General features: G+C 47.0%; 1 protein-coding gene across 6 annotated transcripts in view; it reads right to left on the bottom strand.

Annotated features, from left to right (window-relative positions):
- Positions 1-23062, bottom strand: part of PPEF2 (protein phosphatase with EF-hand domain 2) — a 36507-nt gene extending 13445 nt beyond the window's left edge. For 2 of the 6 annotated variants that reach the window (XM_053251357.1, XM_053251360.1), the window contains exons 1-10: positions 15645-15815; positions 13787-13816; positions 10064-10191; positions 9375-9432; positions 8864-9027; positions 7553-7667; positions 6731-6777; positions 1421-1587; positions 1281-1317; positions 1043-1192 (exon numbers count right to left, since the gene is read on the bottom strand). In XM_053251357.1, the coding sequence (XP_053107332.1) occupies positions 1043-1192; positions 1281-1317; positions 1421-1587; positions 6731-6777; positions 7553-7667; positions 8864-9027; positions 9375-9432; positions 10064-10191; positions 13787-13816; positions 15645-15801 (1053 nt within the window). In that variant the 5' untranslated portion in view covers positions 15802-15815. Of the gene's footprint in view, positions 1-1042; positions 1193-1280; positions 1318-1420; positions 1588-6730; positions 6778-7552; positions 7668-8863; positions 9028-9374; positions 9433-10063; positions 10192-13786; positions 13817-15644; positions 15816-19908; positions 19979-20098; positions 20106-23032 lie in introns of those variants that run through there. The other 4 variants (XM_053251358.1, XM_053251359.1, XM_053251361.1 and 1 more) reach the window with 4 other exon arrangements.
- Between the last annotated feature and the right edge of the window lie 1302 nt (positions 23063-24364).

Below are 24364 nucleotides of genomic sequence, written 5' to 3'. Positions count from 1 at the left end.
CAACAGCAGGAGAGGGAACATGCCTTCATCTCTTGCCTGTGGGCTCCCAGAGGTATCTGGTGGGTCACTGTGGGAAAGAGGATACTGGACTAGATAGGCCTGATCCAGCAAGACTGTTCTTATGTTCTTAAATTGCCACCAGCAGTCACGAAGATGTGCCGCTGCCTTCTGCTGAGTCAGATCATTGTTCCCTCTGGCTCAGTATTGTCAACTCTGCCTGGCAGCAGCTCTTTCGGGTTTTCAGACAGAGAAGGGTCTTTCCCAGCTCTACCTGGAGATGTCAGGGATTGAAGCTGGAATTTGCTACATGCCCAGCAGTGGTTTCTCTCCCGGAACAAATTGAAGCAGCAAAAGGGGGGTTGGCAATCCAAAGAAGAACCACAGCAGGGGCCAAGTGTCAAATCTCCCCATGCCACAGTCCCAGTCTGTATTGGGGGCCCCAAGCCTGGGATTTTAGAACAACCACCAGCTTGTAGGGCCAGATAACCTTAAAGTCGCATCTAGCTGAGCCATTAGTTATCCTCAGCTGACATGCAAAGCAAGGATGCCCCTGTGCAGTGAGAGAGCAGCCTAACAGAACTTTCCATCTAAAGCACCAGTGCAGCAAGGAAGCAGCAATTTTTGATAACTGTCCGTTCTCCACCTGAAATTATGTGCCTGAGAATTGTGCAGCCCTCAGGGACATATTTCTGGATGGCACAGAGGGCTTCCTGAGGAAGGGGAAGGCATCACAAACTGCACTTCCCTGGTGCATTACTGTTAGTTGGGAAGTTCTGTTAGGCTGCTCTCTCAATGCATCCTTGCCCTGTACATCAACCACTGTTAATATCTGTTATCTGTCAACAGAGCCCCCATAAAGTTGCTGTCTCCTATTTCAAAGCCATCTAATCCAGTTTCCTTCATCGCCTCTGGTTTCAATGAGTTCCACAAGGTAATTGTGCACAAAGAACTACTTCCCTTTGCCAGCCTTGAGCGTCCTGCCCACCCATTTCATATACTGGGTGCTTTGGGATTTTAAGACACCTGGGAAAAGTGTCTGTACCTTCCGCCTGTCAATCTTGGCCAGCTGTTCCAAATCAGTCTTGTCCGACACTCCACCATGGACAATCAAGACCTTCTGATCAATCAGAGTGGCCAGTGGCAGGCAACTAAAAACACTCCGAAGCAGTTTCAGAATCTTACTCCCATGATCCTAGATGGAGGAGGACAGAAAATGGTAGCAAAGAGCGAAGGAAATGCATACAATGTGTGTGATATATAAGCTTTGCAAATTAGCTTACCTTATATTTCCGCATGACCTCCTTGGTAAGTCCATAGCTAGGTATGAAAGAAAGGATATGGCTTTAAAATAGATACTTGTGGTAGAACAACCAAACCCACAAGTTTCAGATTTCCTTCTGGAGCTTTGGAGATCCCATACCGTAAATTGACCATATAGTCCTCATGGTTTCCTCTGTTCAGGTGTACCTCCTTCGGGTAAATCAGGAGAAAGACAAGGAGGACAATCAGGATCTCAATGGAGTGTTTGCCCCGGTCCACAAAGTCACCATTGAAGACGTAAGCCTTTTGTGGAGAGGGAAGGCCATTCTGCAAAAACACAAAAAGCAGTGCAAAAAAAAAAAAAAAAAGCACAAGAAGTCATAATCACCAATGGGAAGGCAGGATAAAGATGTCTGTGGTGAGTTAGTCTCCTTAGGCTTGGTCATTGGCCGTGGGCATTGGTGGACACTGATGCTATGCTCATGGTCCAAACCCATTTTGGAATGTAGCCCAAGTTTGTTTATTGAATGAAAAAATTATAGGTCACAATATGTTGCAGGAGGGTGGAGATGGGGATGGGACTACAGCTCCATGGAACGCACTTGTTTTGCACGCTGCAAGTCACAGGTCCAGTCCCAGGAGGCTTTACACGCAGGGCTTCTACCTCGAATCTCCATCGGAAGAGAGTGCATGTGTCCACACACCAGCCAAACTTACCCCAAAGTCCCTTCGAGATCCTTGGACCCACTCCACACACAAATCAGGCCTTGTGATGTGGATTCTAGCTTATCTCAATGTATTTCCTGATTTTAAAAATGCTGGTTTTAAGCTACTTTTTCTGAAAATGCCGGAGCAAATAGGGAGAGGCACTGACGTAGAATCATTAGCATGATAAGAGAGATGTTCTCTTTAGAAATGCAGATATCGCTCTTTAGGAAGCTCTCTCCCCTCACCCCGCCATTGGCTAGAAAGAAAACACGATGCATGCCATGTGGACTTGTTTCAAAACAAAACATGAGAGCAGAGGGATGAGGCTGCTTCTCTCAATGCTGCGAGAGTAGTTCAAAGTGGCTTCGCTCAACATGTACCCTGCAGCATGGATTCAAGTGCGAATAACTCCCAGCATCCTTTACATCACATAGCCCCACAAATGCAAATCGCTTCCTGGCAGCACCTCCAGGAAGGTAGGGCTGGGAAAGGTAGGGCTGGGAAAGACTCCTGTCTGAAACCATGGAGAGCTGCTGACTGAAAAAAAAAAGCACCTTTTAAAAGTGGCGATTCTCTTAAAAGTGGTGACAGCAAAGGGGAGAGCAACTGGCCCAATCCATCCCCAGCACAGCATCCTTCCAGTGGCTGTTGCTGGTGTCTGTATTATGTTTCTTTTTTAGATTGTGAGCCTTTTGGGGACAGGGAGCCATTTCATTTATTTATTTATTTATAAATTATTTATTTATTTATTTATTTATTTATTTAGTTAGTTAGTTAGTTAGTCTATGTAAACTTCTTTGGGAACTTTTGTTGAAAAGCAGTATATAAATATTTGTCGTATTAGTCATAATTTGTCACACCTCTTTTACGGTCGCTGCACTGGTTGCCTGTTTGCTTCCTGGTCCAATTCAAGGTGCTGATTCTCACCTACAAAACCCATATGGGCTTAGCACTTGTATATCTCTTGGATCGCTTCTCTCGGCCAGTTGTATCCCATCCTGTGAGGTCTTCTCAGCTGTCCCTCCTTAGTGTCCCAGGCCCTGGTGTAGTGCATGGTGCCTGGGCCCATAGGAGGGCCTTCTCTGTGGCTGCCCCTCTTCTTTGGAACACCCCACCCCCCCGGATTCGTTCAGCCCCCTCCTGGACCCTGGCTGCTTTTGAGGCCCTTTTTAAGACACACCTGTTTTGCCAGGTGTTTGCCCTTTAATAATTATTTTAAAATTGTTGGTATTTCTTTTGTTCATCGCCTAGAGTCTTTGGAGGAGGTGGTATATAAGAAGTTTCAACAAACAAACAAGCAAGCAACCAGCAGTTTGTGGGGCATGGGGCTTGCCAGCAGAGAGGACGTGAACATTTAGGGCACGGGTGGGCAAGGTTGGCCTTTCAGCTGTTGTTGAACTACAACTCGCAGCATTCCCACAATGGCTTTGGGGTTGTAGTTCAACAGCAGCTGGAGGACAAAATCTGCCCAGCCCTGATTTAAGAGGGACTGATGTTATTGTGAAACTGACACTGTCTGCCTATATATGTGTTTCTGCTGGCCTGTAATTCCTGCGCAGTCTATACAGTTTGCACAGGAATCCCAGAAACCAGTCTTTGCAGCTCTTCTCATCTGGCACTGTTAGGGTGCCATTACTGGTGGTGGTGGGGTTCATCACAAATGAGAAGCCCCCCGAAACCAACTGCCGATACTGGGGTTGAAACCTCCAAAGCAGCAGGGAACACGCCATGCAAGCTCCAGGGGTAGGCTCTTTGCTTGGCTACCTTCTCTTCAGCCTTCCCCTCTGTTCCTCATCCTATGTTAAACATCCAGCAATTTCAGCTAGCATTGAAACGGAGCTTAGCACCCAGAAAATGTTCAACTGATTTTATTATCAACCAACACGCAGATAACTCACAAGTACCACCGTTTCATTAAGTAGGTAGTAAGAAGTAGGTAGTAAGGCTTGTGAGAGCCCACCTTAAGTGGCGCAGCAGGGAAATGCTCGACTAACAAGCAGAAGGTTGCCAGTTCAAATCCCCGCTGGTACTAAATCGGGCAGCAGCAATATAGGAAGATGCTGGAAGGCATAATCTCATACTGGGTAGGAGGAGGCAATGGTAAACCCCTCCTGTATTCTACCAAAGAAAACCACAGGGCTCTGTGGGCGCCAGGAGTCGAAATCGACTTGATGGCACACTTTACTTTAAGGCTTGTGAGATGGATGATGCATTTTTTGAGACTGATGACGGATAAAAGAACCATAGTTCAGCTGGAGATCAAAGGTCTCTCTCTCTCTCTCTCTCTCTCTTAGAGAGCATTTCTCCCATAGGGAGAAGGTGAATACAAAGCCAAAAGAAACCTTCTCATTGGTTCTCTGACTGAGACAGACCTGTTTGATTCCCTCTACACTGATTTGCTGAATAGACCCTACAAGTCATTCTCTGCTTACACGATCAGGGTGGCTTGTGGTTAATTCTATGACACATATTCGTGTCATTCATTCTATTTTCATTGTCTTTTTAAAAAAGGATTTATTTTAGTTTAATTTTAATTTAATTTAATTTAATTATTTAAACAAAATAATTGTTTATTATTGTGGTGGGGTGGGTGGTGGGGGGCTAATGCTGTGGGCCTTTTAAGTTTGACATAGCTAATCCGGCCCTGACAGATTATGAAATCTGTCAGTCCTAGAAAGAGAGCCAGGACTGAGGAGAAAGAGCTGCTAGCAGCAGCAGCAAAGGTTAATTCCTCTCCCACCTTGTAGCCTGCGGATAGTCTTTTCTTGGCCCCATCATGCGGGAACATAGCAGAGATTCCAGACCCACTGCAGGTGTCTTGACTGAGTTTTAGTTCACCTCTCCTCCAGAATGGAGGTGTGTATTCACATATCATCCAAATTTACCCCAAGGTCCCTGTGAGCTATCACTTCACACAATATGGGTTTTTCATCACGCATGATAGAGTTGTCCAATTTATATCTGGGGTAAAAAAATGCACTTTTTGCGTAGATTTTTTTTGGCAACTTCGAATTTACAGGGAGTTATTCATACATGTTTTCATGCCTCGGGGTATCTGAAGAGCGAATCTGCTTCATAGCAGATTCGCAAGATGTTTAATTCATGGGATTAAATGGACAGTTCACACAGGGTCGGCTCCTCTCTGCAATCCCTGGCAGATCTTTTTCCTGTGCGTTCCCACTGGCTTACTCAGGGTTTTTCCTCCAACCAATCACAAACCACATCAGAGAGGAGGAGAGTGAGAGAGCTTTTTTGTTGTTAGTCTGACAGCTAAGAACGGAAGAAAGGCATGACGAGTTGCCAAGCAGGCAGATCAAACAGCAGAACACTTAATCCAAGCCTGCTGAATCTGAACCAAATCTTTGCTGATTTTTATAATGAACTTGCCTTTGTGAGTGAATGCCTTCATCATCTAATCCCCCCCGCCCACACTTCACACACACCCCAGACTATCTAAGAGGCAGGGAGGTTTCAGACAAATCAGCTCAGACAAAAAGATCTCAGGTTACATCAAGCAGTAGCCTCAATTCTGCATATCTAAAGCCTATATTAAGACCCACATTTTGTAGTTTGTGCTTGCATTTAACTCAGGAATTTCTCCCTCCCCTTCTGGACTCCCTCCACAGAATTTCACCAATCTGCTAAAAAAAAAAAAAAAAAACCCAGTGCTTGCAGTTGCAAATACTCAGAGCAGACCATACCAGACACAGCTGTCAAACTCCCCTTCATTGAGTTTTGAAAAATGCCGTGGCCACTCCACACATCAAGGGAGAAGCAGCAGGGCATAACAGAAGCCCTGGGATTTCCCCCCAAAGCCACTGAAACTAGAGGATTTTTAAAAGCCGGACATACTTAGGGCTAAGCCAGAATGCGCAGCCTTGATTTGGCAGGGGTGGCGGGTGGGGACAGAGTTATGTCTGTACTGGTCCCTGATAGCCCGCAGGGACTTCGGGGTAAATACAGCTAATATGTGGACTGGCACACTCCATTCCAGAGGAGATTCGAAGTAAAAGCCATGTGTGTAAAGCCTCCTGTAAAGCCTTGCAGAAAACCCACGGTAAAGCCTGCTGCCTGAGAAAGCTCCTGGAGGTGATTCCGAACCTGTAAAATTGATTATCCAAAACCTGGAGGCACAGGTGGTAGATGCCATGGAAGAGCTACATCTGCAGCAGGAGTGTAGCTATAACTGAACAAGGTGTTTGTGTGTGGGGGGGATGTCCCCCTGGGCCCTGAGGGAGCCCCCCTCCCATCAGTTGAGCAACAGCCTGCTTTTTGCTCTCCCCTTCCTACCTCTCTGAAGAAGAAAGTGGGGAGCATGGCAGTACAGGGGGGAAACTAAGGGGCACAGAAGGGCAAACTGCATTTCTGAGTGAGTGAGGTGTGTCCCACATGTTATATTTCTGAAATGCACGTGTGGGGACAAATGACTTGTATGAAGGGGCGCCTGCCCACCCTTGTCACTCTCGTCTGAAGACACCCTTCGCGGGCAGGCTGGGGCCCACCTGCACTTTCTGTCCCAGGGCCCACTTCAACCTTGCTGCGCCCCCCACCCACCCCGATCTGAAGCAGAAGTTGACAGCCTGAGAAACTTTGCCAGCAATACTCAACCCCATGACAAAGCGACACCATTTTCTGAAACTATATTGATTTATTCTGGGTGTGGAATTAAAGTTTAGTTGGTGTGGAACTTGACTTAATTATTAGCTTTATTTTGGACACACAACTGTGCACAATAAAATGCTTACCAGCATACTATACATACCTTGTAAAATATCAGAAATAAGTCATTCAACTGGCCATGCAAGTCTCCTAATAATGAAGGGGGCAAAACGGACAGTTTAGTGAGGTTTCACGCCCCCTCACAAAACATTAATATCAAGCAAGAGCCTATTCCATTCATTTAAACATTTGAAGAGAGCTAAGATCTAGTGTAGAACCTGTTCTATATAAGTTTAATATCTGATACATCCTCTGTTTGAGGACTATATAAAGTCCTCTATTTGAGGACACACATACCCATGCATATGTATGTTACTATTTATTTATTTACATATTTATATTCTGCGCTTCCTCCAAGGATTCCAGAGTGTTGTATGTGGTTGAGAGATAAGTGACAGGCTCAGAACCACCCAGTGAATTTCATGGCTGAATGGGGACTTGAACTCGGGTCTCCCCAATCTAGTCCAACATTTTAACCTCTACAGAACACTGGCTCTAACATATTCTCCACAATATAGAGCCTGAATCACGATAGCACTCCTCACCCACACTTTCATGTGTGCTCTTTGTACCAGAAAGTTTTCTGAAGAGGGTCTGACTCACTAGTAGGGGTGTGGACGAACCGAGGTTCATGCACAGGTTCAGCACCAAACCTCGGTTCGTACGCACTAGGTTACCTAAACTATTAGGGGACTTGCACAAGACTTCCAGTCCTGTTATTTAGTAGGAATGCATCTCAATTGTAGAGCACCCACGTTGCATGCAGAAAGTCTTTTTTTGCTTATGCTGCTCTCTATAGTGCCACGGGCATCGATAGTGTTCGCAGATTAATAATCAGTTTAATCACCACCACATTAGTGCTTACCACATACAGTGATCTCCTCGCTGTAGCAGGTCGAGATGCTGGTGATATTTGGCAGCTGCACAAGATGGTTCCGAGCCTCATACAAGAGTCTGAGGACATAGTGAGCGTGGAGCTGCTACTGGGGAAAAGTGCGGAGATTACAAGAGGCCATCAGAGAGAGAGAGTTGTCCCCAGCAAGGCCCAATAATCTCTTGGGAACAAAGCAAAGTTTTGTCACAAGAACACGAGAGTCATCCATGAGAGGCACCCTGCTGGATCAGGCCCAAGGCCGATCTAGTCCAGCCAGGATCAGCCTGTGCACTAGGTGGACCTGCACAGTCACCTAGGATGCCCAATCTTTGGGGGCGCCAGGGGCGTAACTATAATAGGGCAAGGGGAGACAGTTGTCTGGGGGCCCACTGCCTTGGAGGGCCCCCCAGAGACAAGTCACATGACTGACTCCCCCAGCCACGAACCCGCCCGGGCTTCCTTCAGTTGTATTCATCCTCCGAAACTGATGTGAGTGTTAAGACCTGGAGCTATCAGAACAGCATGTCTTTCTCTAGTACCATTACATGACTTGCATCATCCACAATTTACAAAACCTCCTCATTAAAGATTTCTTTACTTCATGAGCTGAGCTTCAGTGAAGGGGGGGCATTTTAAAATCCTCTCTCTGGGCCCACTCCAACCTTGCTACGTCCCTGGAGGGCACGCAGGTGTGGGCACCCCCCTTCCACACCAAGTTAATAGTCATGGTGGCTCCCAGTGGCAGCTGTGTCAGGTGTGCAGTGAGGAAGCAGATAAAACGAAAGGGATAATCGGCTTCCTTGCCAGCCCTGCTAACCCAGCCAGGGCCAGCGACAAATATGACTTGGGCACCCTCTTCCCCACCTTTAGTTAAAATTATATTCTGGGCGGTACAGACTAAGGATAGGCAACCTTGGCTCCCGAGCTGCTGGTGGACTACAACTCCCATCATCTCCAGCTACAATGTATTATGGCTGGGGGTGATGGGAGCTGTAGTTCAGCAGCAGCCAGAGAGCCAAAGTTGTCTACCCCTGGGAGAGATTATAATTTTCAAGTGGGGGCAAAGTCATATTTTGCCGAGGGTGCCAAAAATCCTACGGCCGGCCCCAAGTCCAACGTCCTGTTTTCTGCAATGACCCCGCAGGTGGCCCCAGGAATCTCACTCACAAGCAGAAGACCAAACATACATCCTCTCCCACCACTGCCTCCCTGCAACTAGCAATCATGCTTCCCTTGAGCCTGGAGGTTGCATATAATTGTTCCTCTGCAAGGGAAGATCTCGTTTGCTCTTGAGATACTTACTTTCTCGTGTTTGAATGCTTCCAGTAAGGCAGTGGCATGATCAGGCAAGAGTGGGAAGGAAAGACGAGGACCCACATAGCCGAATGGCACGGCCACAGTTTCATGAGGAAGGTATTTTTCTACAGTGACTTCACTTTCCGAGAACATGCGGTTAATGAAATCCCCTAGGAGGGAGAGAAAGCCAAAATGGTTTGGATCCTAGGGGATTCTTCGGCTGTTCAGCAGGCCCATATTTTCACACAGGGTACATATTTTCAGCAGGATGCATATTTTCAACGGTGCGAGAATGCTCTTGCATAAACTCAAAAATTGCACAGTTGGTTGCACATTGAAAATAATGTCTGTATTATTTCACAACTGTGTTTGCACAATTTTTGTGTTCGTGGAAAAGCACTCTTGCACAACTGCACACATTTTCCAGCACACATGGAACTTTGTGCAGTTTGTTAGCCACTTTGCTCTCTATGTGCAGCATACTGTCTCTATTACTGAGCCCCAAATACAGACTTACTCTCTTTACTGTTGCTTGGTGTGAACTTTTCCATAAGATAATCAAAGAAATGGTTGAGCTGCAGAAGACAAGAAGATGACATTGCGGGTCATTACTCTTAAACTGCATAGAACACATATTACTCCTTTGGGGGGACTTCCATGGTTTAATTATAACCTAAGAAAGGAGGCAAGCTGTAGATATTTTATGTATAAGAAATACAAGCACTCCCTGACTTATGAACACTCAACCTGTACTTACAAACAAAGCGCCATAACCTATTAATGAAGTACCCAACTTACAACCGCCAATCTGCACATACAAGCAAGTCATAGGAACTGCACACGTTCCGAGTTATGAACATCCAACTTACAAATGAACTTTTGGAATGCACCCCATATGTAAGTTGGGGACTCCCTGTAATGTTTAATGGAAACATCTTAAAGTGGCAGACATTTGGATCAATGGTAACATTGATGGATGGAGATTTTGCTTGCATAAAGTTATTGGGATTCAGCATAATGGGTTTGGATAACTAAAATTTGGACTGCGTGGGAGTGATGACTTTAAATATTTCTTTTCAAGTATTGAAGGTGAGCTTTGAATGCAACATTTCTCTAATTGCTGCCAGTAGCAAGTCTAGAACAACAACAGTAAGTACGTCTCAGTCTTCCGTTCTTCTCAGTCTCCCTTTACTTTTCCCATTTTACCTTGAGATGATCCTGCTGTCCTGAATACTCTATAGACTGAAAAATGCGCCATGTGCATCGTCGGCGCATTTCGAGCCGGGCCATGTAACGTCGGTACCATCTTTGGATCAAGACAGCTGCTTTGAAGGCTGTGGTGCATAAAATGAGACTCAGGTCATGGGCTTTTGCCATGCGGATGTAATATCTAGGGCTTGGTCTTTTGAGAACTATGAGGCCCATGGAGGAGCAACAGGAAGACAGGGGGGCAGCAGAAAACAGGGTTGAAAGGTAAGTACCGGGGTGTGGGGTTGGGAACTAGAATATATGGCTGGTGTACTAGTTGGGGTCTATATAGTGTGAAGGAGTAGCCTAGAGTTACCTGTGAATCATGCGCACTTCAAACATCATCAAAACAGCTACAGACAATCAGAGGTGCACCTAGGTAATTTGGAGCCTCGCCCTAAAGGTCTTTGGAACACACACACACACAGACACAGACACAGACACACACACACATACCCCACAAGTTAAGCATCATCTCCCTACACCCACACACTGTGACACACACAGTATTTTTAACACGTGGGTTCTAGAGGGCACAAACAGCAACTGAACTCACAAGAAGCAAGAATATAAAACAGCATATATGCATCAGCAGAAACATTTCAACCCGCAACTTAACACTTTCCCCTCTCCCCCATCTCTCTCTAAAGTGGAGCTCACACATGGTGCCCAGCACAGGTCACAGTCACACTTGGCCACCTGGTGTAGCACGGGCCGGCTGCGTGGCGCAGCGCCCACACCACCCAGGACAGACTAAAGAGGATTTGGGGATTTGGGGTGTGGAGGCCCTGGACTTCGACGCGGAACTCGGAAGTCCAGGGGTAAGAGCGCCTCTGCAGACAGTGTGTGTACATTCAGGGATGGGGTTGTAGCTCAGGGGTAGAGCATCTGCTTGCATGGAGAAAGCCCCAGTTTCACTCCCTAGCATCCCCAGAGAGGGCTGGGAGAGACACCTGCCTGAAACTTTGGACAGCCACTGCCAGTCAGTGTAGACCAGGCCTGCTCAACTTAGGCCCCCCAGCTGTTTTTGAACTACAACTCCCATAAGCCCCAGCCACAGGGGCCAATAGCCAGGGATTATGGGAGTTGTAGGCCAACATCTGCAGGAGGGCCGAAGTTGAGCAGGCCTGGTGTAGACAGTACTGAACTACATGGACCGATGGCCTGTCTTGGTATTAGGCAGCTTCCAATGTTCCACATGTGTGTGAGAGGGGAAAACATATATTTTTCACCGTTACCCACACTGAACATAAGAACAGCCCTGCTGGATGAGGCCCAAGGCCCATTAAGTCCAGCATCCTGTTTCACACAGAGGTCTACCAGATGCTGCTCGAAGCCTACAGGCTGGAGTTGAGGGCATGCCCTCTCTCCTGCTGTTACTCCCCTGAAACTGGTATTCAGAGACATCCTGCCTTTGAGGCTGGAGGTGGCCCATAGCCCTCTGACTAGTAGCCGATGATAGACCTCTCCTCCATGAAGTTCTCTGAACCGCTCTTAAAGCCATCCAGATTGTGGGCTGTCACCACATCTTGTGGCAGCAAATTCCACAAGCTGATTATGTGTTGTATGAAAAAGTATCTTTCTTTGTTGGTCCTAAATTTCCTGGCTATCAATTTCATGGGATAACCCCTGGTTCTAGTGTTATGCGAGAGGGAGAAAAACTTCTCTTTATCCACTTTCTTCTCACCATGCATGATTTTATAGACCTCTATCATGTCTCCCCGCAGTCGTCAGTCATAGCTCCTTAAAGTGTGAATACACAGGATACACAATTTTTGTTTCTAAAAGCCTGTTTCTATTTAATACTTGTGAAGTACATATTACATACATGCAAAATACACACCGATTTCCTCCGAAAGTTCAGCTGTGTCCTTTAAGATTTGGTCAGGTGACCATATGCCAGGTTCTTTCCTGTATTGAGATGGATGACTGAGAATGCAGAGCAGGGCCTTCTCTGTGATGGCACCATAGGGCACTCCACCAGAGACATATTTGATTTCCTTCCACCAGGATGTCAAGAGAGACCCATCTTTTTGCGCAAGCATTGACAATTGTTGGATGATTTGAATGTTTAATAGTAGATGTCAATCAGTAAATTAATAGTAGATGTCATTCTGGCTCCAGTTTCCTTGCTTTTATCCAGTTGTTTCAAGTCTGAGTAACTTAAACCTGGACTGAGATCGAGTCCTGGATGAAGACAGAAAGGTGCACATGGATCTCCAGTTCCCAGTAATGGGTTGGATGCTACACTGAGCATGTGCCATGGAGCAGGAAGGGAGCAATATACAGAGTTATGCTTGTCCCTCTCCAGCAAGACTCTGCACCTGTGTAGAATGGATTACACCAAAGTGCTTGTAATGCTATTTGCCATCTTGCCCAGCACACCTTGTGTTCTGGCAAGGAGGACTTCCACCTGTCTCTGACAGTTTCTCACATGTGCTGAAGTACTGGAGAAGGGAAGAAACAGAAAGGAGATTCTCTCACTGGTTTTTAACATGCTCAGTGCAGAAGCTGCACGTGACCAGAAACTGGTCATTCAGCACTTCCTTTCGGTCCAGGTTTAAGTTATCCCACTGTTAAAAACAAGGATAACCTGAATGTGAGTGGAACAAGCCTCTTCCTCCCTTTCAGGTATCTCTGTAGGTTCATTCACACATTATGTCCCACACTCGTAAGACAAGTGTACAGTGTACACAAGTACAGATCATCCACATGTTATGCTGAATGCAGGCACAGAAGTACGTTTCCTATCTGTACCATGCATTTGAGGGGCCTGTATCCAGGTTCACTTTTAAAATGAACACCGGTACAGTCATTCACACAAACACACATATGAGTGTACAAATATCTGTATACTTGTACAACATACTGTCTGAATTGGGCTTATGTGCCTGCTGGAGAGTTGGGGTCTTTGGTTACAGCAGGCTTATTCCTGGCCACGTGTTGCATTCCCAAGGAATAGTGTGAGGCCAGGTTGATGATAGGTTACATAGGATAACCTATCTGCCTTATACCGAGTCAGACCATTGGTCTATCTAGCTCAGTATTGTCTACACTGTCTGGCAGCAGCTCCTCTAGGGTTTCAGGCAGGAGTCTTTCTAATCCTATCTGGAGATCCCAGGGATTTGAATGGGATCCCATTAGATTATGTTAGAAGAGAGATTTACTCCCTGTATTTTGCTCGTCTCTTGGTTAGGTATTTTCACTGGACACCAGTATCAACGTTTCAAACAAAGCTTTATTTCATTGCTAGCAAAAGCTTTTGGGTGCGTCCGCCTCCCCAGTCTGGCAGGCTATACATCTTTTTCTACCCTGGAGTCAACAACTTTCACACCTGCGCATCGTATACAAGCCAAAGTGTTACTTCAACCCCAAAGGTTCCGATTTGCTTCCAAGTGCCACACTTCCCACCCACACTCCCAAGACATCTGGCCCACGGCCCTGGCCTGGTCTCCCCTCCCCGTTGAGACATGCTTTAAAGCAGCACCATCATAAAATATCCTCAAGGTGTGGGGAGATCTACCAACAACTGCAAGCACCATTGATAGGGCATGTGTCATAGTTAGCTAAGTGCTGTTTAAACCAATCGTGCTTTTTGGCTGTTGAAGCAAGTTGCAAATAATATTCCAACAATCCCATTCTAATGCATGCATATATCTATATCTATATCAATTTACTTACCTGGGTGAGAAGCATCTGTCAACGCTTGGCCTAGGTGAGGCAGAAGAAAGATAACCCTCACTTATTCAGATTTATGCAGAAGGGTTGTCAGAGAACAGTTTAATATGTGTAGGAAAGGAATGCAAGAACTTGCATCTTGCCTAGCACCCCTTGTGTTCTGGCAAGGAGGACTCCCACCTGTCTTCTTACAGTTTCTCACATATGCTGAAGTTTTGGAGAAGGGAAGTAATAGGAGGGAGTTTCTCTCACTGGTTTTTAACATGTATTTTAACATGTAGCACTGTATTAATAATCATAAAGTAAATGAATAGCAGTAACAATTGTCTTGCAAGTTATATCTGCACATACATATGTCAAAGATATTACATCTCAGGAAACTGAACAAAAATCAATTGAACAAAAATCAAGTCCTTGAAAAATTCAAGGACTTTTTTCACCATTGCAAGACTTTAGTCTTAATACAGAAAAGAAAATACTTTTTTCACATACTTATGCTGTTTTTTTCAAATATATGAATGTCTGTGAATTGAATTTGTATTCATCTTTAACAATGATTTTTGTTCAATTTACTGAGATGTAATATCTTTGACATATGTATGTGCAGATATAACTTGCAAGACATTTGTTACTGCTATTCATTTACTTTATGATTATTAATACAGCATCTCCAGTCACAGAAAAAATGGACACGTGTTCTGTCTGTTTCCTCCATATAGACCCTTCGGTACAGCATAGCTTGTGTTTTTGCATTTTCTGGCATTCTTTTTGAGGCCCCTCTGTCCCACTATTGTGCACGGTTCCTTTTTTGGTTTTCCTCCTGTTGATTCAGCGTGCATCCCGCTTGTTTTCTGCCACAGTACTACTGGCAGTACTTCACCCCCGTGGCCAGCTTGTTTCCTTTTGCTGGCTGCCACACTTTATAATGATGTCATTGCCCCAGCACGAGCCCATCCCAGGGTAACAGGCACTAGGTGATGACATCATTATACCACATCCAGGCAGTGGAGGCCAGCAGGGGCTGGTGGTGAATGGCAGGGAGAATGGCGAATGGTGGGGCTTGTGGTCGCTCCTGTCCAGTAGCCCCATCCCACAGCGGGGTCCCTGGCAGCCTGTGTTCATAGCACATGGCCAATCAATGGTAGATCCACCCCTGTCCCATAGGATGAGCAGCATTATAGAGTTATAATAAGGAAGCAGTGTTTCTGGAAGATTCCCTAGTCGCGACAATGAGGCAACCCGTGGAAACGCTGCTTCTCCAATCACGGCTCCATAACAGTGTCAGAGGTGGCTTTGAATCCCACAGCAGCCCTGGGGGCGCAGTGTTATGGCTCCGCAAGCCTGCGCATTGTGTCAGCCATTATTATTATCCATCATTTCATAACTTGCGAAGCTGCTGGTTCAGCAGATTCTTAGCATTAAATCACAGGCAGGAGAGGAGAGCAGGTCTTGTGGTAGCAAGCATGACTTGTCCCCATAGTTAAGAAGGGTCTGCCCTGGTTGCATCTGAATGGGAGACTTGATGTGTAAGCACTGCAAGATATTCCCCTCAGGGGATGGAGCAGCTCTAGGAAGAGCAGAAGGTATCAAGTTCCCTCCCTGGCATCTCCAAGATAGGACTGAGAGAGATTCCTGCCTGCAACCTTGGAGAAGCCGCTGCCAGTCTGTGAAGACAATACTGAGCTAGATAGACCAATGGTCTGACTCAGTATATGGCAGTTTCCTATACTGAGCTAGATAGACCAATGGTCTGACTCAGTATATGGCAGTTTCCTATGTTCCTACGTTTCCTATTTCAGTGTCCTACAATACGCCCTAGTTCTCTTTCATATAGCTTTAGGGGGAACTTCCTAGCACTCACTTATGAAAAGGTCATCGAATAAGGGTCTAGTATCATGGGGGGTACTTCTTTCTGCAGCCACATTAGTGGTGGTTCTCGTTCCCTGATGCTCAGCCCCAGAGGTGCTCTTTCCTCTCTTTTGTCCAGCCAGACTCCCAGAAGACCTTTTCTTTTCCATAGCCACCAACTGAATTGATTCAGCCAGGATTCTAGTGCTTTATTCTGGCTTCTAAAATAAGCAGCAATCTCAGTTTGTACTGAGCTTTGTCATTGGTTGAAGCTATCGGAATAGGAACATGTGATCCAAAGGAGAACAATCCCTCTTCTCATTGGCCAGAACCTTAAGAAAATAAGAATATAAGAACAGTACTGCTGGATCAGACCCAAGCCCCATCTAGTCCAGCATCCTGTTTCACACAGTGGCCCACCAGATGTTGCTGGAAGCCACAGGCAGGAGTTGAGGGCATGTCCTCTCTCCTGCTATTACTCCCCCGCAACTGGTACTCAGAGGCATCCTGCCTTTGAGGATGGAGATGGCCTATAGCCCTCCGACTAGTCGCCGATGATAGACCTCTCCTCCATGAAGTTGTCCAAACCTTCTTAAAGCCATCCAGGTTGTTGGCTGTCACCACATCTCGTGGCAGAGAATTCCACAAGTGGATTATGCGCTGTGTGAAAAAGTACTTCTGTTTGTTGGTCCTAGATTTCCAGGCAATCTATTTCATGGGATGACCCCTGGTTCTAGTGTTATGGGAGAGGGAGAAGAATTTCTCTCTATCCACTTTCTCCACACTATGCATGATTTTATAGACCTCTATCATGTCTCCCTGCAGTCGTCTTTTTTCTAAACTAAAAAGCCCCAAGTGTTGTAGCCTTGCCTCATAAGAAAGGTGCTCTAGGCCCCTGATCATCTTGGTTGCCCTCTTCTGCACCTTTTCCAGTTCTATAATGTCCATTTTTAGATGTGGTGACCAGAACTGTACACAGTACTCCAGGTGTGGCCGCACCATAGTTCTGTTTAAGGACATTATAATATTAGCCATTTTATTTTCAGTCCCCTTTCTAATGATCCCTTGCATGGAACTGGCCTTTTTCACAGCTGCCACACACTGAGTCGACACTTTCAACGAGCTGTCCACCATGACCCCAAGATCCCTCTCCTGGTCCGTCACCGACAGCTCAGATCCCATCAGCGTATACTTGAAGTTGGGGTTTTTCATCCCAATGTGTATCACCTTACACTTGCCAACAGTGAAGCGCATTTGCCACTTTGTCACCCACTCCCCCAGTCTGGAGAGATCCTTTTGGAGCTGCTCACAATCCATTTTGGATTTCACTACCTGAAAGAGTTTGGTATCATCTGCAAATTTGGCCACCTCGCTGCTTACCCCTGCTTCTAGATCATTTATGAATAAATTAAAAAGCACCGGTCCCAGTACAGATCCCTGGGGGACCCCACTTCTTACTTCCCTCCATTGCGAAAACTCTCCATTTATACCTACCCTCTGTTTCCTGTCTTTCAACCAGTTAGCAATCCACACATGTGCTTGTCCCCTTATCCCATGACTGCTAAGTTTCCTCAGGAGTCTTTGATGAGGAACTTTATCAAAAGCTTAAGTGAGAGCATAGTTCCAGTGTAAAACTGGAAATTCTGTCCTATGATTGCTCCCTCCACAGCATCCTGGGAATTGTCGTTCCATAAGGGTCTTTGTGTACAAGATCCCAGTCCCTTCACAGGACTATAGTTTCCAGAGTTCTTTGGGACAGGGTAGCCTCCACATGTGAAGATCTGAAGACACATGTTAGCAAGACCGCTTTCCAGTTAGCCGCTCAACAGCAGCAAAATGCTTCCGTTCAGGCAAATTGCATTCAAAACATAAATAGCAAAGCGTCCGGCAGGGGGAGCAGTTTTCACAAAACTAACAACCTGGAAAAACCAGCAACTTTTTAATGCTGGATATACGACGTTATAGCACTATATTGCAGCAATGAAATTCGAAACAAGGCATTGGAAATATGAACAGCACCCGGCTGTCAGCATAGGGACTGTGGTGTCACAACACAGGAAGTGTGGAAGCACACTTCAGAGATACATCGTGACCCCGATGCAAGGTCTGTTTCCTGTGTGTAGATCTGCAAGAGGGGTATGGGTGCATTGGTGATCCAATATCTGTCTTTTACAGTACATCATTAGAATTCCTGAGCCCTCTTGGCAAAACTAAAGTTGCAAAAGATGCTAAAGCCATGACAGTTGAATTGATTTGAAACTGGCAGAAGTTTGGACTTTTGGCCCTGCAGTGCCCATACACCAGTTACTTGGGCCAAAACAAACTGGCAACAAGGAACTTCATGTCTATTTTGATATACTGTCTAGAGGGCTGTCCTGTGTTTAAGCTTCTCATGTTTCTGGTTGCCTGTTTCGCATTTATAGCCACAGACATGGCAGTGTCATATCTGTGCATTAACAACACATCAGTGACAAATGCTCTTTAGATACTATCATCCCCCAGCCACCAGCTTCTGGAGGGGATGCCAAGGTGCCCCCTTGCCCTCTCCTCACCCTGCTGGCAAATGATGCAGCAAACTGGTGAACGAGGAGGCAGGACAAGGAACTCCCAGTCTGCTATTCCACGAGCCACTGAGAGGGGAAGGGAAGCCATGCCAGGTCCTATGGGCCCCATTCTCAGCATTGGGACTTCCCCCTTGCATCAGATGCAGATAAAGGGGATGTGGCTTGGGGCACATGCGCACTTCGTGTGAACAATTGTGAAGCCTGGGGCGGACTTTGTCCTCCGGCCACAGCCAAGCTTCCTACCTCCCTGGTTCCAGGGTCTGTAAATCCTATCAACAGGACTGCTTGCATTTCCCCTAGGATCACAATGATCCTGATGGTAATTCTGTCTCTTTCCAGCTGCCACACCCTACACCCTATTGACCCCTCCCTTCCAGTGCATAGGAAATGCCAGCAGGAACTACTATAGGTTATAACCAATGCTTAATTGGTATTTTGCCCAGAAACACATTGGTAGCCTGTGTAGTTCTTTTTATATAGAAGTAATATGGTCTCTTCGAGAAGACTCAGAGACCAACCTGGCTTCCGTGTTTTGCACCAGCTGCAGTTTCCGGACTACATACAAAGGCAGCCTTACATAGAGTGCATTAGAACGTACAAACAGCCCTGCTGGATCAGGCCCAAGGCCTATCTAGTCCAGCATCCTGTTTCACACAATGGCCTATCTGGGCGCTTTCCAGATTAGCTGCTCAAAAGCGGCTAAATGCCTCGTTTAGGCAGATCGCATTCAAAACATAAAACCTGCAGGGGGAGCAGTCTCCCAAAAATTTACAACCCGGAAAAACAACACCTTTTTAAAGCCGGATAAACAACATCATAGCACTAAATCTCAGCAATTAAATCCGAAACAAGGCCTTGGAAATATGAATGGCACCCTGCTGTCAGCATAGGGACTGTGGTGTCACAACACAGGAAGTGTGGAAGCACACTTTCGAGATACGACGCGACCTCAGCCCTCAGCTCTTGCTGTTGCTCCCCTGGAACTGGTATTCAGTAACTGCAGTAATCAAGTCCAGATGTTACCAGTATATGCACTACTGTTCTGAAATTTTTTATCTCAAGAAACGGATGCAGCTGGCATATCAGCCAAAGTTATGCATGTAGCCAGATGCCTAATGACTCAGACTATTGTTTTTGTACCCTTGCTCCATGTGAATCATTTCTATATGTTTTCTGGATGCAAACATACCACCTGCTGGAGGAGCTCAGCTTGTGAGATGTTTATCTCACAGAGGAACAGGCTGCCATTTATGTAACTAAGAACAGCAACAAAATCTGGATTAGTTTTTAGCGTACATAATTCTTTCAAATCCATATTGCTTTCATCTCCATTATCCAGATACCTGTTGGTGGTGGTGGTGATAATGATGATGATGATGATGATGATGTCTTCCACACAATCATCTGGGGGTGGTTTGAGAGAGGGAAGAGCTCTTACCCTGATCCCCACAAATAAGCAAACCCTCCATTTGGGTCTGCAAACCAACTACCTAGAGGCTGTTTCACTATCCTCTTCATTGGCATAGGACTTACCAAGTTTACTATTAAAAGGAGTTATTTATATATCAATTGACCTGCCTGGGTGAGAAGCATCTGGCAATACTTGGCATAGTTGAGACAGAAGAATGATAACCGTCATTTATTCGGATGCATGCAGATAGGTTGTCAGACAACAGTGTTTAGTACGTGTAGGAAAGGAATGCCATAACTCACCTTTGTCTGGTTTTGACAAGAAAGCACTGTGTGCAGAAGTACCACATCCCATAGTCTTCAAACAACACACCTGTGAGATTTCAAGTAACCACAAAATTATTAATTATTATTAACAACTAGTTTAACCCGCACAGAGCATCTTCAAGCTAGTACTTGATTGCTTCCCCCACCCCTGCCACAGCCCCCTCACCTCAGAGTTCTCTCCACTCTCACCTGAGCTGCGATCCTGCTTCTCCTCCATCCCATTGCTTCCACCCCACTCATCCCCTCACCCCTCTTGGTTGCTTCTCCGTCCCGTTGCTCCATCCCCATCACCCCTCTTGGTCGCTGCTGCAGCACCGCTGGCGCCGATTGGCCAAGCTGCAGCCCCCTAACCTCAGAGACCTCCCACTCTCACCTGAGCCCCGCGCCTGCTCCTCCCCGCAGGCAGGGGCGTATTTAGGGTGGGGAAGGCAGGGCACGTGCCCCGGGCGCCACTCTAAGGGGGGGCGCCATTTTTTAACATTTTAAAAATGGCTGCCAAAAACAAAATGGCCACCACGCATGCTCAAATGGCCTCTGTGAGGCCCTAGGTCATGCCAGGCCTCACAGAAGCCATTTAAGAATGTGCGGTGGCCATTTTTATTTTAGCGGCCATTTAAAAAAATATATTTTAAAAAATAGACACTGCACATGCTCAAATGGTCCCTGCGAGGCCTTAGAGGCCAGCAGGGGGAGGGGGAACCTTTGCAGACCTTCCCATGGCCTTTAGGAAACCCCCCAAAGGGGCTACAGATTTAATTATATATATATATATATATATATATATATATATATATATATATATAATATGTCACTGTACACATATTCAGATTGGCACTATGTAAAGAGAATCAGGGCTTGTGAATACTGAACTGACGCTCATGAGCTAGGATTGTATTCATTTGCTGTTACTTTGCTTCTTGTGATAAGTGAGTTAAATGTGATGTCTAAATAATATGGCTATTAATGGTGAGTTTGTCTTTGAATCAGTGTGAAATCCTTAATATTAAGGCCCACTGGGAGTTTCTTGCTCTCTTTCTCTCATTTTAACTGTCTTTCTGAAATACTAGAAAGTATCCCAAGCAGTGACATAGTTTACTCTGCATATCCTTTAATTATTTTCAGAGTATCTGGGAAAAGCCAAATTCTCCATTTATTTTTAAAACTTATGTAATAGTGATGCTACAATGCATCGTAGAGAATTAGACAGGCACTTCTGTTTAGTTTTCCAAGTACACCTCCACATAGTATTTGGGTATTTCATGAGCCCCAGCATACTGAAATTTGTAGTTTTCCAGCATTTTTTGGTCTGGCTACAGCCACTGCTAAACAGTTTTTGAAATATTAAAAGATTAACGAGCTTGACTTGTATTTTTCAGCTGATATTATGGTAGAGTTATCTAAAAGACGGGTGTCAGATATTTGGACAGGGGGTGCAATTTCAGTGCTTGCCCTAGGCGCTATTTTCCCTAGATATGCCTCTGCCCGCAGGAGTAGCAGCAGCAGTTGACTGGGCCCTTCCTCACTGTCACTTCTGCCATGGTGGCTCGTTTCCCTCAGGACCTGACAGGCTCGGGCCTGTCTCTCGCCTGCCTCCCTCCCTCCGCCAATGGTCTTTGTAGCTTTGAGCAGTGGCAACGGTTGACCAGGCCCTTCCTCGCTCCCACCGCCACCACCACCTTGGCCACTTGGTCCTCTCAGGCTGCCAACAGGCCCTGGCCAGTCCCTTGCCCTTCCTTCTTTCTCTCTTCCCCTCCCTTCTCTCTCTCTCTCTCTCTCTTTCTCTCTCTCAATCTCCCCCCCCTCTCTTCTTGAGTTAACAAATCTTGTTCATCTTGTTTCCTCATCTAATTCACACAGTGGCAGCCTCCTCCTCCTGAAGGGGTTCTTTCCACCCTCACAACCTCTCTCTTCGCAGCCCCTGCCCACTATCCTTTTATCTATCTATATAATTCTCTAAAGCATACCCGTGGCTAATCTCTTGTGTGGCAGCTCTTGCGAGATTTCATGAGCAGAAGCACCTGATTGGGCAGTGGGGATTCCATATGCAGACAGGGAGGAGGAGCCTGTGAGAGAAGCAGCACCATGGTGATTGGGCAGTGGGGCTTCCATATGCAGCTAGGGAGAAGGAGCCTGTGGCAACGTGGGGATTGGGCATTGGGGATTCCATATGCAGATAGGGAGGAGGATCCTGTGATGGTTAAGGTCAGTTGGAATGCAACTGTTACTGGTCGGAAGGTGTTCTTGACTGTAGAGGAGAGGAATCTATATCAATATCTATATATATACAAGGATAGTGGGCAGAGGTTTGCGAAGAGAGGGGTTGTGAGGGAGAAAAGAGCCCCTTCAGGGGAAGGAGGCTGCCGTTGTGTGAATCAGATGAGGAAACAAGATCTGCTAACTCAGGGAGGGAGAGAGAGAGAGAGAGACAGAGAGAGAAAGAAAAAAAGAAGGGAGGGGAAGAAAGACAGGGGGAAGAGTGAGTGGAGAGAGAGAAAGAGAGAAAAAGAAGGGAGGGGAAAAGAGAAAGAAGGAAGGGCGAGGAACGGACCCGAGTCTTCAGAGGCCTGAAGGGAACAAGTGGCCATGGCAGTGGCGGCAACAGCAAGGAAGGGCCCAGTCAACCACTTCTGCTGTTTGGGGCTACCAAAGCCAAGGCGGAGGGAGGCAGGCAGGCAAGGGACAGGCCTGGCCTGTCAGTAGCCTGAGGGGAACAAGCGGCCGTGGTGGTGGCAGCAGTGAGGAAGGGCCCGGTCAACCGCTGCTGAAGGGAGGAGCAGGAGTGGGGCTCGGGTGAGGAGGTCTCTGGGGATAGGGGGCTGCAGCTTGGCCAATAGGTGCCACATCGCTGTAGCCATGACCAAGATAGGTGAGGGGGTGGAGTAAGGGATAGAGGAGTGACCAAGCGGGGTGAGGGGGATGGAAGCAACTGGATGGCGGAGGAAGAGCAGAAGTGCAGCTCAGGTGAGGGTGGAGCGATCTCTGAGGTGAGGAGGGCTGTAGCAGGGGGTGAGGGGAGCAATCAAGTCTCACTAGCACGCAGATGCTCTGTGTGGGTTAAGCTAGTATATATAGATTATTATCTCCTCTACAATCTTCCCACCGGTAACCTCTGCATTCCAACTTTAACCATCACAGGCTTCTCTTCCAAATCTGCATATGGAATTCCCACTACCCAGTCACCATGGTGCTCCAGCTGTGTTACTTCTGATTGGTAAAGCACTGTGTGAGTGGGGCTTGCCATGCACCATTTGCCACAAACCACCTAAGCCTTATATATATATATACTAGCAGACCTGGCGCAGAGCATCTGCACCCCTAGTTCTCCCTGTCTCTCCCCCATCTTCTTTTCGTTCTCCCCCAGCCCCATCTTGTTCCCCCCCATTTCTCCCCACCCCTTCTCCCAGTCAGCCGGCCACCTGTCTGGCTGCCGCTTCTCCTCACTGCTGCTTCTCCCGGCGGCCAGGCCATCTTTCCTTTTGGTCAGCAGGCGGGCTAGAGAGAGAGGCTGTGCTGCTGTCTCCACTGCCCGCCTGCCGCTGTCTCTGCCGGCCATTCACACCATTCTTTCCCCGCTGGCCAGCCAACTTCTGCGGCCATTTTCTTGCCCGTACCCATGGCTATCTGGCAGCTGCTCGTGAACTCTCGTGAGAGCTGCCACACATGGGATTAGCCACGGGTACATCTTAGAGAAATACATATAAAGACTAGCTGAACCCACATAGATCATCTGTGCGCTAGGACTTTGTTGCTTTCCTCGCCTCCTGCCACAGCCCCTGCTTTGTTCAGTGTCAGCCACTCACTCTCACTCGCCCCCCTTCCTGCCACTCACTTGCTCACTCCCTGCTCGCTCGGTCACTCTCCCCCTAACCCACTGTTCGCTCACTCCCTGCTCACCCTCACTCCCCCTCCCTACTGCTTGCTCAATCGCTCGCCCCCCTCCCCACCACTCACTCACCCCCTCCCCACCCGCTCACTCACTCGCCCCCTCCCCACTCCTCTTCCCTATCTGCATATGGAATCCCCACTGCCTAGTCACCACGATGCTTCTGTTCTGTTACCTCTGATTGTTAAAGCACTGTGTGGGCGGGGCTTGCCACATATTACCTTAGTGTATTATATATATATATATTAGCTGGGCTGGGCACAGAGCATCTGTGCCCCTAGCTGCCCACCTGCCCACCACCGCCTTCCCCCCCACCTGCCTGCCACCAACATTTGCCTGCCCCCTGGCCATTGTTTTCTCCCCCCTCCGCATCCCCACCCACTTCTTCCTCCTCCCTTCTTCCTTTCCCCACCCATCCGCTGGCTTCTTCCTCCCCCTCCCTTCTTCCTTTCCCTGCCTGCCCACTGGCTGGCTTCTTCCTTTCCCCACCTGTCTGCCCGTTGACCAGCTGGCTTCTTCCTTTCCCCGCTCATCTGCTGGCTTCTTCCT

Source organism: Hemicordylus capensis, chromosome 5, assembly GCF_027244095.1.
Source record: "Hemicordylus capensis ecotype Gifberg chromosome 5, rHemCap1.1.pri, whole genome shotgun sequence".
NCBI classification, from domain to species: Eukaryota; Metazoa; Chordata; class Lepidosauria; order Squamata; family Cordylidae; genus Hemicordylus; species Hemicordylus capensis.
This window is presented reverse-complemented; position numbering and strand designations above follow the sequence as displayed.